The following is a 17,288-nucleotide window of genomic DNA, read 5'->3' on the forward strand; positions in this document are numbered from 1 at the left end:
ACATTTTACCCAGCAAATAACAATTCAGAGCGGTCAGCAGAGGACGTAAAACCGTCCAAGATGAAGAATGTAAATACCAACCAGGTGTTCTTTTTCTGGCAGCAGGGACAGAGTTATATTCACCTCGCGACTCCCCACTGTATGTAGTACAGTCCTTTGTAAATTATATGTGCTGAGTAAATATGTATTGAGTTGAAAACAAACAGGTAAGAAACCAGCTGCTATCTTTGGAGAAGCAACTTTCTGGGTTTATTTTTTCCTAGATAAGCAACAGTTGGTGTCTTTTTTTGTTTGGAGAGATATAGTTTGTGTTTAATCAGAAAAAAGCATATATTTTGAACTATATTATTAGATCAACTCACATAACTTTCCCTTTTCTATGCCTTTTCCTGCTGTTCTATTCTAACACAAATTAGAAAGGGATCAGGCTTTTATCAGGGTCCTGCCACCCTGCACTACCTACTTTTTAGGTCACCAGACCAATTTACCAAAGAGAAATGAGTCTCTTACGATTGCAAAGCAGTCAGCAGCAGAATTAATTGGGGTCTAGAGCTAATACGTTTTGGCAATTCTTGAGAAAGTTTGCAAAGAGAAGAAAGACTTTTTAATACTGAAGGATGGTGCTGTGCTTTTCTCCCTTTCAAATACTTAGGCTTAGTACTTTTGTTTCAAGTATGAATCTCAGTGCTTTTGATTCAGAGGAAGAAGTACTGCAATGCAGAACAAACCCTATTTACTGCTGGTGCCTTTGTAAGGGGTTAGAGAGATTCTAGGGGCTTAACCTTGGAGGCTGTTGAGAGAGAGAGGAGTGGAAGTGGGTGGACACTGCTGGGGAGGGAGCTCTCCATGCACAGGCAGGCTGGTGTGCCTCCTCAGGGGAGGCCAGGTAGCAGAGGCAAGGGAAATGCACTTCCTGCTCTTCTTGACTGAATTGAAACTGATCATTTCCATGATTCCTTTTATTTATGATTTTCATGACAGTTCCTTTTTCTTTAATAGCTAACTTAGACAATTTCAATTTCAGTATACTCAACACTTCACTAATTTTGAAAACCTCTAAACTCACATTTCTTATATCCCCCAGTACATTTGAATTTTCAGTCCTGAATAATACTAATACTCAGCCCTTCTGTCATTTGACCTTGGAACAAGTCGGATAAAAATATAATATTTACATCTTTAACTTTAGCTATGTGGTATAAGTCTAGAAAGCAAAATTAAATCTCTCTCCAAATTTTACATAGAAAGCTTTGTAAATTCAAGAAGTGACAAGTCTTTGAAAAATATTTGACTATAAATCTAAGCACCTTGAAATAATCCCCAAGATAATGGTGGAGGTGTGGAGGGTTGAGAGTATCAGTTAAACAAACCAGTGATCAGAAAATGAAATTGAATCTCTTAGATATTTAGCATATATTATCCAGACACTAAATTGGTTTTACGTTTAATGTTAAACCTTTGCACGTCCGTCCTTTTCCCTCTCCTCTTCAATAACAATAATGATCAGCTACAGTGTCGAATGTTTTGTGTATATTGTAAAATTCACTGAAACTCTGTAAGGAAGTGGAATTATCCCCATTTACTCAAAAATCACAATAGCTAAAAAGGAACAAAGTGGAGTTTACAACCCAGGTGGTCTGATTTTTTGTTTCCCCTTCCACCTCCCTCCCTCCCCCTTTCCCACTGATTTAAGGAGGGCAACCTCAGATTTGAATTTCTACTTTTGCACTTTAATCCTAATAATGATTAGTTCCTTTTGATAATTAGTGAATGGAATTCCATTTTTAATGTGAGTTCTTTAATATTAGGTGATTTATATAACTTGAATTTCTTTGCATTTTGTTTTGAGCATTTGTTCAAGCAGGTTTTGTTTTTGTTATTTTTTGTTTTACTTTTTAACAAATGAGAACTTTAATAATCAAAAATCAGCAACTGAGGATGTAATAAGATAGGTACTTTTAATGCAGTTGGTTTAAATTGGTCTAAGGTATTTGGAAAGTTGTTTAGTAGGTTAAATCAAGAGTTTTAATAATAATCATGCTTTTGGCTCCAATAATTCCATTCCTTACAAATCAGTTTTCAGGAAATCTGAAGTACAGAGATTTACAGATAAAGGTGTTCATTACGGGGCATCAGTTCTTACACTGAACAAATTAGAAGCTGTCTCAGTGTTCTACAATATAAGACAAATTAAATAAATTCTGCTAAATGTATAAAAGAGTGTTAAATAGCCACAGAAATTATGCTTATGAAGAATACATTTAACATGAAAAAACTTAAAGAAACTTTAGGTTTTAAAAGAGAGCAATAGATCAGTGGAACAGGATAGAAAACCCTGAAATAAACTCATGCACCTTACGGTCAATTAATTTACAACAAAAGAGGCAAGCACATTACAATGGAGAAAAGACAGTCTCTTCATTAAGTGGTGTTGGGAAAACTGGACAGCTAAATGTAAAAGAGTGAAATTAGAACATTCTGTAACACCTTATTACAAAACTAAACTCAAAATGGATTAAAGAGTTAAATGTAAGACAGGATACTATAAAACTCCTAAAGGAAAACATAGGCAGAACACTCTTTGGCATAAATCACAGCAATATTTTTTTAGATCCGTCTCCTAGAGTAATGGAAATAAAGGCAGAAATAAGCACATGAGACCTAATTAAACTTAAAAGCTTTTGCTCAGCAGAGGAAACTATAAACAAAAGAAAAGACAACCTACAGAGTGGGCGAAAATATTTGCAGACAATGCTACCGGTGGGATTGATTTCCAGAGTAAACAAATAGCTCATACAGGTTAATATTAAAAAAAACAAAAAGCCCAGTCCAAAAATGGGCAGAAGACCTAAATAGACATTTTTCCGAAGAAGACATACAGACGGCTAATAGGCAGGCACATGAAAAGATGCTCAATATCTCTAATTATCAGAGAAGTGCAAGTCAAAACTACAATGGGGTATCATCTCACACCAGTCAGAATGGCCATCACTAGAAAGTCTACAGATAATAAATGCTGGAGAGGGTGTGGAGTAAAGGGAACCCTCCTACACTGCTGGTGGGAATGTAAACTGGTGCAGCCACTATGGAGAACAGTATGGAGGTTCCTCAATAATCTGAAAGTAGAGTTAGCATTATGATCCAGCAATCCCATTCCTGGGCATATATCTAGAGAAAACTGTAAAAGATACATGCTTCCCAGTGTTCATAGCAGCACTATATTTACAGTAGCCAGAACATGGAAGCAACTTACATGTCCATTGACAGATGACTGGATAAACATGTGGTATTTACATAGAATGGAATATTACTCAGCCATGAAAAAGAATGAAATAATGCCATTTGCAGCAACATCGATGGACCTAGAGATTGTCCTACTGAGTGAAGTAAGTCAGAGAAAGACAACTGTTGTATGATATTACTTATATGTGGAATCTAAAACAGTGATACAAATGAGCTTATTTACAAAACAGAAATAGACTTGCAGACATAGAAAACAAATTTATGGTTACCACAGGGGATAATGGGGTGTGGGGATATAAATTAGGAGTTTGGGATTAGCAGATACACACTACTACTATATAAAAAATATACAACCAGGACCTGCTGTATAGCACAGGGAACTGTACTCAACATCTTGTAATAATCTAATGGAAAAGAATCTGAAAAAGAGTACACACACACACACGTGTATTACTGAATAACTTTAAAGTACACCTGAAACGGACACATTGTAAATTAACTATGCTTCAATTTAAAAAACTGGTTGAAATAAAATGGAGCAATATACAAAAGTATGATATAGTCTCAAAAGAAAAAAAATTATTAATAGGAAAAAGACTGGAAAAATCTACACTGCTACTGATCATGGTCTAGTTTCTATAATGTACATTTATTATCAGAAACATATTTAAAAACACAGGCATTTATATTGGGAAGAGTTTGAAATCAAGAGGCTCCCTTTCATCATTTATAAAGCATTTTCAAAAATAAAATAATAGATACGCTAAAAGCAGTTCCTTTACCTAAAAGTTAAAGGCTGTATGGTATCTTTGGTTTTTGAGAAATAAACAATTTCAAGTTCAAATCTACTTTACTACTTTTTGAATTAAAAAATGTTGTCATTTAATATTATAAAAATGTTAACAACTCTGGAAACAGCAGAAGTGACTGAACCTAAAAGAATCGAAAAGTTCCATTTCATAAGATTTTAAATGACAACATTTTATTTCTCAGACGTTACCAACTGTAATTCTTTTGTTCGTATCTTATAAATTAAATGAGCAATAACAAAAACAATTTATTATTTGCGTCTAGTTGGTAATTGGTACCACCAAAATGATTTAAATTTAGCAAGGAAAAAACTTGTCACAGTTATTTTAGATTCATAGAAAGGAAATCTGGAATAAGCTAATGCATTTATGATCAAAATATGAAGGCTTTATGAGTATGCAGAAATGACTTAAACTTTTATTGGTTTTATAATGACAGCATTACCTTTGAAAACATTTATCGGGTTTCTTTATTTTGCAGTTAGAGGAGAACTTTATGTGTCTTCTCTTTCATAGATATTTGAGATATTTGGACCTGTTGCGCATCCATTTTATGTGTTACGGTTTAATTCTTCAGAGCATGTTGAGAATAACAGTATTAAAATAAAGGACACTATGTATTTTGCTCCATCAATGAAAGACTTCACCCAGTATATATTCACAGAAAAACTTAAACAGTAAGTACGTTATTGGCATGCTATTTCTTTGCTTATCTAATATTTATGTCTTAGGAGTAATTCTCAGTGATGTAGTTTCTTGTAGTTAAAATGGTATCTATCTAACAAAGAGTTCATTTGTCTTCCTGGTAACATCTCTGAAAGCTACAGTTGTTATCAGACTTTATAGGTCGAGATCATTTGTATCTTTTGCCCAAAATGACATGATCAACTAGTAAGAGCATGTTTGGGCCATATACTTTTGTCAATTTTAATTCATTATTTTTTCCATTATATACCTCCTTTCATATATATGCTACTTTACCATTAGTATTATAATTTTTAAAAAAAAACCTTTTCCATTTTAAATAAAAATTTCTTTGGATTACATTCATAGGCTTCACTATTTAATGAAACTGTAATTCTCAAGAAGAAAAAAGCAAATGAGTAAATTTCAGGTTGCTTATAAATTGTAAACTTAATAGAAGAGAGAACTAAAATGTGTGTTGTGTATCAAGCCGTGGTTAACAGGGTTGACTTCACCAGCAAACCGGTGGTCTCCCTTCTGTCTGGATGCTATATGAAATATGCTATGTGATGCCTGTGGCATGTGTCTGATAATATTTCTGTTCCCGCCGATGAGCTGTATATTTGCCAGGTGTAAATTGTGTTGCCAGGTGTTAGCTGTAGAGCTGTTTATATCAGTTAGGTTTTTTTATTATAATTACATAATTAATTTTTGCACAAACCAGTGACATATGAATTCAAGTAGAATAGCTTTTTCTGTAAACATAAGTTAAATGCTTTGGAAAGATGTAATGAATATGAGCCAATAAAAATATTGCCCAGTTAGGGGCGGAAGAAAAGACCTCAAGGGATTGGCAGAGAGTAGATCTTAAATCTGAAAAGACTTTGCACTCAGTTTGTCACAGAAGTCCCTTTGAAATCTACCTGTCTTTCAGTTGGAAACTTGAAATACAGGTGAAGCATTAGGGGTGTGGTTTTTGCAGGAGCTAACAGTGAGTAGTAACCCTGGTGCTTGTCAAATCCTGGTGCCAGTCCCAGCTGCAGGCCATGAGAAGGCCTCTCTACCACCTACATATTAAATCCAGCCTGAGTTTCAGTTATGGGAAATAATCTCTGAAATGAGATGAACATTTTATTCCTGATAATTGATTAAACTCATGTTTAAGAATCCACACGATTATCTGAAGGAACTTAAGGTGTTCTTCAGGTTGCATAAGGTTAGTTTTTCTAAATGTTGACAAGAAAGGTGAATTAAATAGACAACAAAGTCATAAAGGTTTTAGTATGTTTTAAAATCATGCCTTAAATAATTAGCATTTCATTCTGTTTGAATATTAGGCTGTTGCTCTGGATGTGCCATATATTTAGCTTTTAACAGATAAAGTATTTTAGCTAAAAATAGATAGGTTGAAAATATTTTCTGAAGATGTTTTTAGATAGATTTAGAAGCAGTCTTTGTACTGATTTGCAAGAATAAGAATTTTGTCCTAGAAAGAAAGAACAAGAAACTAAAGAATTGGGAAATTGAGCCCACCCTGCAGAAACCCAGCCTGACAGAGACTTCTGTTCTAGGCTGCATTTTTTGTGTCAGTCGTGGGGACTCCTTTGCCTTTGAGGTGGAGAAGTTCAGCTTCTCTCCAGCTTACCTTCTTCTAGTAAGGCTATTTTAATCTTAGCTTCCCATGAACTTAGTCTTTTGTTAAAGATGCTGTTTGAAATGTTGCTTGATCTTTTCTATAGTAGATTTTGATTTTCTGTGGTGATACCCTACTTGGGGAGCTTTTTACCATTTACATCTTTAAGATTCCACACTAAGGGCACTGCAGGCCATCAGATGGTATCCATACAAAAAGGAGTCCTGGAGCTATGATAAATGCATGGGTGTAAGATGATAATTAAAAGCAGAAAAATCATTGGTATACATCGTATATAATGTCAAAATTCTGAATTAAAATTTTAGAGGAAACTTAATGATTTCATGTCATGCCAGCCCACAGACATCTGTAAATTGATTTTAATGGATTGTGGATTAATGGATTAATGATTTTAATGAATTAATTTCTGAGAATCTTCCACTTATTTTTGAGATTTGGTTTCAAGCAGGGAGGACAAAATCTACTCCTAATACCTTGTAATATTTTAATGTAATTGAATAACAAATATTGTCAAACTCTGAAATCAAGAACATTAACCAGATAAGATTTAAAATGAGGTTTCAGAAATTATTAATTGTACTTACAATAGATGTTCGTGCTTTTGTTGGTCATAGGGTGTAAAACTTTCCACCAGAAGTAGTTAATGCTTGTGGTGATACTGTCCTTTGGGGTCTCCGAAGCTCCTCCTCCTTCCCAGACTAGATGCCCTTTGTCTCACCCTCTCGTCCTTGAGAGTCAGTCTTAGAGCAAGCCTTGGTTACTCAGGGAGGATCGCTGATATTCCTCAGGTAAATCGAGGAAGAAGAATTTCATGTTGTGATCTCTGTTGTTGAACCTGTGAAGTCTTAGACAAGGGAATGCCTCGTATTCATTTTTGTGTCCTTGGCACCTGGAACAGCATTTTGACCTTGTGGTATTGGTTAAGCATCTATTGAAGGAAGTTTATGAGCTGAGCTCAGGTATCATGAAACTGTCAGTCAAAGTCAGAGCATCTGGAGCTACTTAGGAACTGCAGAACCACTTTGCCCTGCACAACACAGCCTCGGCTTCTCATTCTGATTCCCCGCTCCTAATACTTACGTGTGCCTTTCCCACGTCTTCTTAAATGAGGTAAAGAACACAAAAATGAGCCTTTATTCTTTGCTCTTATTTTCATATATATTGTAAATTAAGATTGAGCTTAGGTCTTCTACTTTATTATTTTCCATACTATTAGGTTATAAGCACTTAACAAAATCTTAGTAAGTACCTTGACCCTTTGACCTTTGTTTTTCCCCCCTAGGGATAGGGGATCAGATGCATCATGGAAGAATGATCAAGAACCACCACCAGAGGTACACATATAAGTCTTTTTACACAGTATTTGAGAGAGGAAGGTAGGACTCAATCTTATAAATCCATCATTTTACACAGTATTTGAGAGAGGAAGGTAGGACTCAATCTTATAAATCCATCAGTCTTGTAAATCCAATCTTATAAATCCTGAAGGAGGTCCTCAAGGCTGCTCACCAGTCACACTGCCTTTTGCCAGCCTATGTGCTCTCCCCTGTCCCAGATGGCTTTTATACCGCCCAGCGTTTGCGATCATTTCAGGAAAAAAAATTTTCAGTCACATTTTAATAATTATCACCTTATCATTTTCCTTAAAATGTCCTATTTTTATCAATTCCGTTGAGGCCTGGCAAAGGCAGAATTGTCACTATTAAAAAAAATTGTTTTTCTTTAGTAAGTTCACCATGTGGGACGTGATCATACACCATCACATTTATTGATGGTGCTTTTAATAAGCTGCCTTACTTTTGGAGGTACAGAATCATTACAGTCTTACCTACTTCTCCATTTTTTACAGTATAATTACCTCCCTAAAAAGAGTGTTCTTGTATTTCCTTCTTAAATCCATGCCAGCAAGACTATTTTTATGTCTCAAAGTAGCTTGATATATATAGTCTTCAAGTTATTAAAATATGAAAGTTACAGCAGTGAATGTATACATTTATTAAAATAGTGTGAATTTATACAATATAAAAGAAAAATTGTAATTATTATAAGTGGGAGTTTTAAAATGTGCTCAGTAGTTCTGATGAAGTTTCTCAGTTTTGTAAATTCTTGGTATTGCAGATTTAATTTTGGTCATTTTAGATGTTCTCAAACAGTGCTGAAGGTTCATGGTCTATGTTAATTTCTGATTTTGCTGAAGCATCAGTCAGGGAGTGCCCACTTACATAGTCACTTAACCAGTGAGTAGTCCTAGTTTAGTATCCACACTGCCATGGGATTATGTTTTCTGATTTGTGTCGTGTGTACATGTGATTTCCACTAAGACCCTGAAGATTCACTTAATGTTCTTAGTTATGTTCAGGACATCTTAAAAGTATTTGGGGATTCACAAAGGTCTTGAAACATATTTCTTGTGAAATCCATATATTCTAATACATCCCTGTTGTTTTAGACCTAAGCATTAAAGTTGTTAATTATGGAATTGTGAATAGTTTATAAAATTGATTTGATTGGGTTAATTTTAAAATTAAATCACAACATAGGTCGTGGGAATTGTTTTTTCCAGGTAGTCGACTGGATGTCTCTATTTCCGTAATATGAGAAACTCTGAGATTCTAAATTTTATAATGATCAGATTTTGTCGTATAGGATTATTGACTGGTCTTAATCGTAGACTAGAATTTGGAATTTGTGGGGTTTAAACTTAAAAAAAAAATCATGCCCTGAAAATAGGAAATACTGAACTGGGATAAAGGAGCATAATAGTGAATACATCTTATTCATCTCCACATCCGTTTCTAACATGAATAGATAATTTGAGTTGAATAAATGTGTTCACTGAATGCAAATTTAAATTAATAAGAAAAATGTGAATTTTTCTCTGATTTTGTGAGGTGGTAGCAAAATATTGCCAAAGTAGTCGCTCTAAAATAAACTATTGCCAGTTAAGATCCTTTAATACATTCCTCCTGCCTTTTTTTTTTTCTTAACATCTTTATTAGAGTATCATTGCTTTACAATGGTGTCCTCCTGCTTTTTAGGATAATGTCCAGTTGTTTAAACTGGCCCCATAAGGGTCTTTATTAACTTCTCCAATTTCATCGTCTCAAAGTTTGCTGTGTAAGAAGCTTTCGCTTTGCCTTAGAGAACCATTTGTACTTCTCTAATATACGGTGCCTTTGCACGTATCCCCCACCCACCAAAAGCTTCCTTCTCCTTGTTCATTGCTGACTCATCATCAGAGATTCATCCTGGGTCTCCCATATCAAGTCTCCCTTGCCCTCTTTCCTCTTTCTTTTGCCCCATAATCCCAGAGCACTGTCATAGCACTTGTTTATTGGCTTATTTATCTGTTTTCTCATTTGAACCGTTTCAGAGAAAGCAGTGTCTTCCATCTGATCTCAGTACTTTCGAGTGCCTGGCTCAATACCAAATTTAACATGAGCTTAAAAATTTTAGCACATTAAAGATCAGTAATAGAAGATCATGTGTTTCAGGGTACTAAAATTAGTTGATGTTTTTGAATTTGATTATAGATTTTGAGGCATATCAACTCTTGGTTCATGGAAGATTCAATCTAGAATATATTTCAGCAAGACCATACTGAAAATCCCATACAGAAACTTTCATATGTATTTTATTTCTTCCTTTTAATTAGGGAACACATGTATACACAGTGACCCTGCTTTTGTATTTTTTTAGCGAAACATAGTAATTATTTTCTGAAATTAATAGAATAGTAAAATACCTGAATTCCAAGAAATCATAGAAGTTATACATAGCTAATAGGTCTTGGTTTTTGGTAGGTTGTAACAGTGGATCCCAATTCTTAGTAACATCTGAATTTTCCCTCTTGTAATTTAAAATGATTTCTTCTTGGAAGTTGGGTCATTCATGTATCTGCTTATCAAAGCCTTTTCCTACGGTCCTATCCAAAGGGCATCCTAGTGATTTTCCCCACCCTTACTTTACCTTATTATTTATTTATATCCCTTACTATACCTGACATTGTATTATTAAAATAACCCCTATAAAGTGTTTAAAACAGTGCCTGGCATATAATGGGTGTGTGTAAATTTTTGAATAAATGAAGGATATAACATTCACTTCCATTTTTATATTAGATCTGATAATTTATGTATTCGCTTATTCCTAACTACTCCTGCCTTTCGAATTGTTTGGCAGCTGGCACTATGATGAATCGTGACTCTAAGCTGGAAGTCAGATTTCTAGCTAGGGAATGCCCATATCTGAAGGGTGTTTAAGATCAGCATTTTAAAGTTACCTATCTGAAACTTTCTAGGAATTCAAAACAAAACAATATAAAAAAAATCTTCAGCACTCATCTTCTGTGTTAGAGTCATTAGACATTTATAAAAAATATTTTATTTTTCTATCATATCTGATTTGAATATTACTGGTAAATATTAAGTATTGAAAAGGGTAACTTTTCTGTCAGGGTCACTGTTAAATATATACCATTGAATTGGTAAATGCATGTGACGTAAATCTATTTTTCTGTGCAAGGCCTTAGATTTCAGTGATGATGAAAAGGAAAAAGAAGCCAAACAGAGAAAAAAATCTCAGATTCAAGGCCGGAAAAAATTCAGATCTGAATTTAATGAACCAGGTGAGTTAAATGTAATATATAGTCATTTTTTCATCTTCATTTACATCTATATAAGTTCCTCAGTAATAAAACTGAGGGAAACATCTGGGGGTCTTCTCTTTATGCTCTGGCATCTGGCTAGCATTAGAGGCATTACACACAGCATGCGATGTGGTGGGAGAGTCACAGGGGATATTCATTGGTGGTTTTTCAGGCTCATGGATGTAAAAATGGCTCCTAGGGGTAAAAGGCAAACTAAGCCTTGGTAGAATCATTTGTACTCATCAGTACTTTTTTTTTTTTTCTTTTTAGAAAGCTGTTTGCTTCCATTTTTAGAATTAAATGATATGGTGCTTAAGCTAAAGTCAAGGTGTTTTATTTCCTGTTGACATAATGCAATCACAGAAGAAAGTCTTCATGTTGCCTTTTATATCCACATCCACTTCCCTCCTCCTGCCTCTTCCTCAGCTCCTGACAGCCACTGATCTTTGTGCCATTTCTGTGATATATTTTGTCCTGTCAAGGATGGTTATATAAATTAATGATTGGGTTTTGTCACTGAGCACCGTTTTCTGGAAATCATCTAGATTGTTGTATGTATCAAGTTTCTTTTCATTCCAGGGTAATATTCTGTGGTGTGAATATACCACAGGTAGTTTAACCATGCATCCATTGAAAGACATTTGGATTGTTAACAGTTTGGGGTTTTATGAAGAAAGCTGCTTTATATGTTTGTGCACAGATTTTTATGTGAACACAAATTTTCACATATCTCTGGGATAAATGTCCAAGAGTACAGTTGGGTTATATGATACAGTTGCAAGTGGACAACTTTGGGGTCAGGGGCACTGACACACACACAGCCCAGTGTAGTTGAAAATCTGTGTATAACTTACAGTTGGTCCTCTGTATCCGCAGTTATGCATCTGTGGATTCAGCCAACCCTGGATAGTATAGTATGTATTTATTGAGAAAAATCTGCCTATAAGTGGACCTGTGCAGCTCAAACACATGTTATTTGAAGGGTCCACTGTAGTTGCATGTTTAGTTTCTTGCGAAACTGCCATACTGTTTTTCGTGTGGCTTTACCACTTCACGTTCCTATCACCAGTGTATGAGTGGCCCAGTTTGTCTGCATTCTCACTAGCATTTGGTATTGTCATTATTTTTTATTTTAGCCATTCTGATAGGTATGTAATGATATGTAATTGTGATTTTTAACTTGCATTTTCCTAATGGCTAATGATATTGAACAGCTTTCCGTGAGCTCATTTGCTATCTGTGTAATCTCTTCAATGATGTATTTGTTCATGTCTTTTGCCCATTTTCTAATTGTATTTCTGTGTTTTACTCTCGAGTTGTGAAAGTTTGTACATAATTTCTTCCAGTCTATAGCTTGTGTTTTCATCCTCATAAAAGGATCTTTTGCAGAACAAAAATTTTTTATTTTGATGAAGCCCAGTTTATCTGCTTTGCTTTTATAGAGTCTGAGAATTTCTTTCCTAGACCTACATCCCAAAGATTTTCTCTCTCTTTTTTTTTTTCTGAAAGTTTTCAAGATTATTTTAGCTATTTTAGTTTCTTCGCCTTTCCATATGAATTTTAGAATAAACTTCTCTATATTGACAGAAAGTCTTGCCAGGATTTTGATAGGAATTGGGTTAAACCTGTATGTTGGTTTGGAGAGAATTGACATCTTAACTGTATTGAGTCTTCCATTCCACAAACATGGTATACATCACCATTAATTTAGGTCTTTAATTTCTTTCACCAGCATTATGTAGTTTTCAGAATGCGAGTCCTGTACATTTTTTTGTCAGATATACACCTGAATATTTCATTTTGGGGGAATCATTGTAAATGGTGTTGCATTTTTAATTCATGTTCATGTGTTCATTTCTAGAATACAGAAATACAGTTACTGTTTCTATGTTTAGCTTGTGTATTGTGAGCTTGAACTCACTAGTTCTAGGAGTTTCTCCCTTGAGATTTTCAATGTAGACAATTATGTCAATGGCAGTTAAGAACAATGCCCCCCCCCCCCCAGTCTGTATGCATATTTAGCTCTCTTTCTCACCATTACTAGCTGTAACTTCTGGCACTATATTGAGTAAATACGTTTTGTTCCTGGTCATAGAAGAAAACATTCAGTCTTCCACCATTAAGTAAAATGTTAGGTGTAGGGGTACTGTAGATGTCCTTTATCAAGTTGAGGAAGTTTCTGTGTAGTTCTGTTTTCCCTGAGCTTTTTTTCAGGAATCATGAATCTTGTCAGAATTTTAAATTCTGACAGTTTTTTTTCTGCATTGATTGATAAGATCACATGACTTTTTCATTACCTTGTTAGTAAAGTAGATTACATTGGTTTTAGAATATTGAATGAGCATCATGGGAATAAACCGTGGTGTATAATTCTTTGTATATGTTGTTGAATTTTGCTCATATTTTGATAAGGATTTTTATGTTTATATTCATGAGGAATATTGGTCTTTCTCTTTCTTCCTTCCTTCCTTCCTTTCTTTTTCTCTTTCTTTTTCTTTCTCTCTCTCTCTCCCTCTCTCTCTCTCTTTCTTTCTCTCTTTCTCTCTCTCTCTCTCTCTCTCTCTCTCTGTCCCTCTCATTTTTTTTACATGGTTTTGATGTCAGCAGAAGCTTCCTACTAGCTTCATAAAATGACTTGGGAATTTTTTTTTTATTATTTTCTTGAAAACATTTTGTAGATTTGGTGTTAATTGTTTAAATGTTTGGTAAAAAGTCTCCAGTGAATCAACTCAGCCGGGAGTTATCTTTTTTTGGGAGACTTTTAATTACAAGTTCAATTTCCTTAAGAGTGATATCTTTTTCACATTCGATAGATTATAGTAGGTTGTGTTTTTCAAGGAATTGGTCCATTTCATCTAATTTGTCAAGTAATGTGTGTAGAGTTGTTTACAATATTGCCTTAACATCCTTTTGATGTCTTTCCTGATACTGATCATTTGTGTCTTCTATTTCTTTGTCAGTTTTGCTTAGAGGATTGCCAATTATGTTGCTTTTTCACAGAGCCAGTTCTTTATGTCATTTAATTTTCTTCATTGTTTTTCTGTTTGCAGTTTCATTCTTTCAGCTCTTTATCGTTAACTTTCTGCTGCTTGCTTTGGGTTTATTTTGTTCTGGTTTTTCTAGGTTCTTGAGGTGGGAGCTTATATTATTTATTTAAGACTTTACTGCTTAAACTTGTTCCACAGATATTGGTGTGTTTTATTTATTGTGATTTAGCTTAATGTTCCTTTGTTTGTTTTTATTTACCTTGAGACATCCTCTTTGACCAATGGATTATTTAGAAGAGTATTATTTAGTTTCCAAGTGTTTGGAGATTTTTCTGTAATCTTTTTGTTATTGATTTCTATTTTTGATTCCACTGTGGGTTGAGAACGCAATCTGTATGATTTCAATTCTACATTTTTAAAAAAGTTTTATGGAATATGGTCTATCTAGGAATATGATTTGGGGCAGTTGAAAGTAATGTGTATTTTGCTGTTGTGTGGTGGAGTGTTCTATAAATGTCAATTAGATCTTGTTAGTTGATGGTGGTATTGAAATTTTCTCTAGCCTTAGTGATTTTCTGTATAACTGTTTTGTCAGTTGTTGAGAGAGAGCATGTGGTTGGGGCATGCATATTTAGGATTACTATATTTTCTTGGTAGATAACCCCTTTATCATTATAAAATGTCCCCAGTCTTTGCTCTGAAGCCTGTTTTATCTGATATTAATGTAGCTAATCCTTCTTTCTTTTGATTAATGTTTGCATATTGTAGCTTGTTCCATCCTTTTACTTTCAACATGACTGGATCATCTGAAATGTTTCTTGTAGATTGTAGTTATGTTTTTTAATCCACTCTGCCAACTTCTGTGTTTTAATTGGTATATTTAGACCATTTATATTTAATGTAATTATTGATATGTTTGGGCTTTAAATCTGTGTTTTTCTGTATTCTCTCTAGTTTTTATTTCTCTGTTGTCTTTTTTCTGCCTGCTTGTGGTTACTGTAACATTTTTTAGAATTCCATTTGCATTTATCTGCGGCGTGGGTTGTATCAGTTAGTGTGGTTTTCTTTCAATGGTTGCTTTAGGTCTTAAATTTTATATACATAAGTTATCACAATCTGCTGTTGTCGTTTTACCAGTTTGAGTGCAGTGTAGAAACCTTGCCTCTCTATACGTCCCTTTATTTTCCCTTGTTAATAATATAAATTGCTTTAATGTTTCCTATGTATACAATAAGAATCACATTAGCGGTTATAATTTTTGTTCCAGCCATCAAACATAATTTAGAAGACTCAGTCACAGAAGGAAATTCTACTGTATTTACTCCTGTTTTTGCTTACTGTGTTCTTCTTTCCTTCCGGATGTCTTAACAGTCTTTTATTGTTTCAGTTTAGAGAACTTGCTTTAGTCATTCTATTAGGGTAGGTCTGCTGGAGATAAATTCGTAGCTTTTCTTCGTCTGAGAAAGTCTTTGATTTCCCTTTTTCCTTAGGATATTTTCACTGAATATAGAATTCTAGATTGCCAGTTTTCTTTCAGCACTTGAAAAACGTTGTGCCACTTCTTTCTGGCCTCCATGGTTTCTGATGAGACATCTACTGTCATTCAAATTGTTTTTTTCATGTGGGTAAGGTATCATTTCTCTCTTCCTCTGCTTTCATGTTTTTTCTTTGTTCTTAGTTTTTAAAAGTTTGTGATGTTTCTTGGTGTATTCTTTGGGCTTATCCTGACTGAAATCTATTTCGCTTTTTGAATCTGTGGGTTTATGTCTTATGCCATATTTGAGAAGTGTTCAGTCATTATTTCTTGAAGTATATCTTCTCCCTCATTTTTCTTCTCCTTTCCTTTTAGGATTCTGAAGATGTAAATATTAGTTATTTTGTTACAGTCCCACAGATCCCTGAAGCTCTCTGTTCATTGTTTCCCCAGTTTATTTCCTTTCTTCTTTTCAGACTAGATACTTTTCGTTGTTCTGTCTTCTTTCTTCTGTCCCTTCGTTCTACTGTTGAGCCCTCCCTTCAGTTTTTAATTTTGATTATTAAATTTTCAGTTCTGAAATTTATTTTTCTTCTGGTTTTTTTTTTTTTGCTGAGGCTTTCTATTTTTTACTTGTTTCAGTGTGTTCCTAATTTTTTATTGAAGTGTTTTTATGATGACTACTTAAAAACATTTCTCTGATAATTCTAACATCTTTGTCTTCTTGATGTTGGCCTCAATTAGCTTTCCTTTTTCATTGAGTTTCAAATCTTTGTGGTTCTAGGTATGACGAGTGGTTTTTAATTGAAACGTGGACATATTAGTTATTATGCTGTTTTTGTTTTTAAAACTGTCCTGGCGGGGAAAGGAGGGAGGTTGCGTTATTACTATTACTACCAGGTGGGGATAGGAGTTAAGCTTTTCTTTATAACTTCTGTTGACATCTGAAGCCGGGGGTGAATCATTACTGCTGCACACGGGCATGCCTCCTCTTGTGTCTGGTGGGGGTAAGAGTGCTTCTGGGCAGGCCTCATTTTGTGTCTGGTGGGGGTAAGAGTGCCTCGTTACTGCTCCTGACACCATGGGGGATGGCCTTGTTATGCTGGGCACTGATGAAAGTCCTGACTCTCCTAGGTTTTGTCTGACTCCACCCCAAGTACAGGAAGTGGAGGAACACTGTGTTACTGCTGGTGGAGATGCAAGTCCAGGTTCCCCATGAGGTCTCCACTGTCTTTGAGGGGAGGCTGGAAACTGGCTCCCTGCTTAGCCTCTTCTGACCACCCTGGTTGGGAGAGCTAGCCAGGCCCCTTACTCAGCCTTTGAGAATGTGAGTGAGGTTCCTGTCCAGTTTTCTCTGTGGTGTTTGACTGAAATCAACTGGTTATTGTCTCAAAGTTTTGTCTTGCTTTCCCTTACCTGATCTCTGGCCTTTTGGATTCATTTAAAATTGATAATTTTAAGCCTTATAAAATTGTTAATTACTGGAAGTTATACTGGAAGTTAAAGAAGACATTATTGAAATTTTAAGCAGTGTTTTTTTTTTTACTAGGAGCATAGAAGCCTCTAGCGTTATTCTGTTATTTATTTATCTAATTTATTTATTTTTATATTTTATTTTTGGCTGTGTTGGGTCTTTGTTTCTGTGCGAGGGCTTTCTCTAGTTGCGGCAAGCGAGGGTCACTCTTCATCGCGGTGCGCAGGCCTCTTCACTATCGCGGCCTCTCTTGTTGCGGAGCACAGGCTCCAGACACACAGGCTCAGTAGTTGCGGCTCACGGGCCCAGTTGTTC

General features: G+C 35.0%; 1 protein-coding gene across 1 annotated transcript in view; it reads left to right on the forward strand.

Moving 5' to 3' along the window:
• The window catches only part of NAF1 (nuclear assembly factor 1 ribonucleoprotein), a 47,419-nt gene that overhangs the window by 19,920 nt on the left and 10,211 nt on the right, over positions 1 to 17,288 (forward strand). The window contains exons 5-7 of the mRNA XM_022582264.3: positions 4,569 to 4,729; positions 7,673 to 7,724; positions 10,915 to 11,017. Coding sequence (XP_022437972.2) covers positions 4,569 to 4,729; positions 7,673 to 7,724; positions 10,915 to 11,017 — 316 coding nt within the window. The remainder of the gene's footprint in view (positions 1 to 4,568; positions 4,730 to 7,672; positions 7,725 to 10,914; positions 11,018 to 17,288) is intronic.

Source organism: Delphinapterus leucas, chromosome 5 (genome assembly GCF_059928025.1).
Source record: "Delphinapterus leucas isolate spDelLeu-1000000601 "Yukka" chromosome 5, BTC_Dleu_Yukka2, whole genome shotgun sequence".
Taxonomy (NCBI): domain Eukaryota; kingdom Metazoa; phylum Chordata; class Mammalia; order Artiodactyla; family Monodontidae; genus Delphinapterus; species Delphinapterus leucas.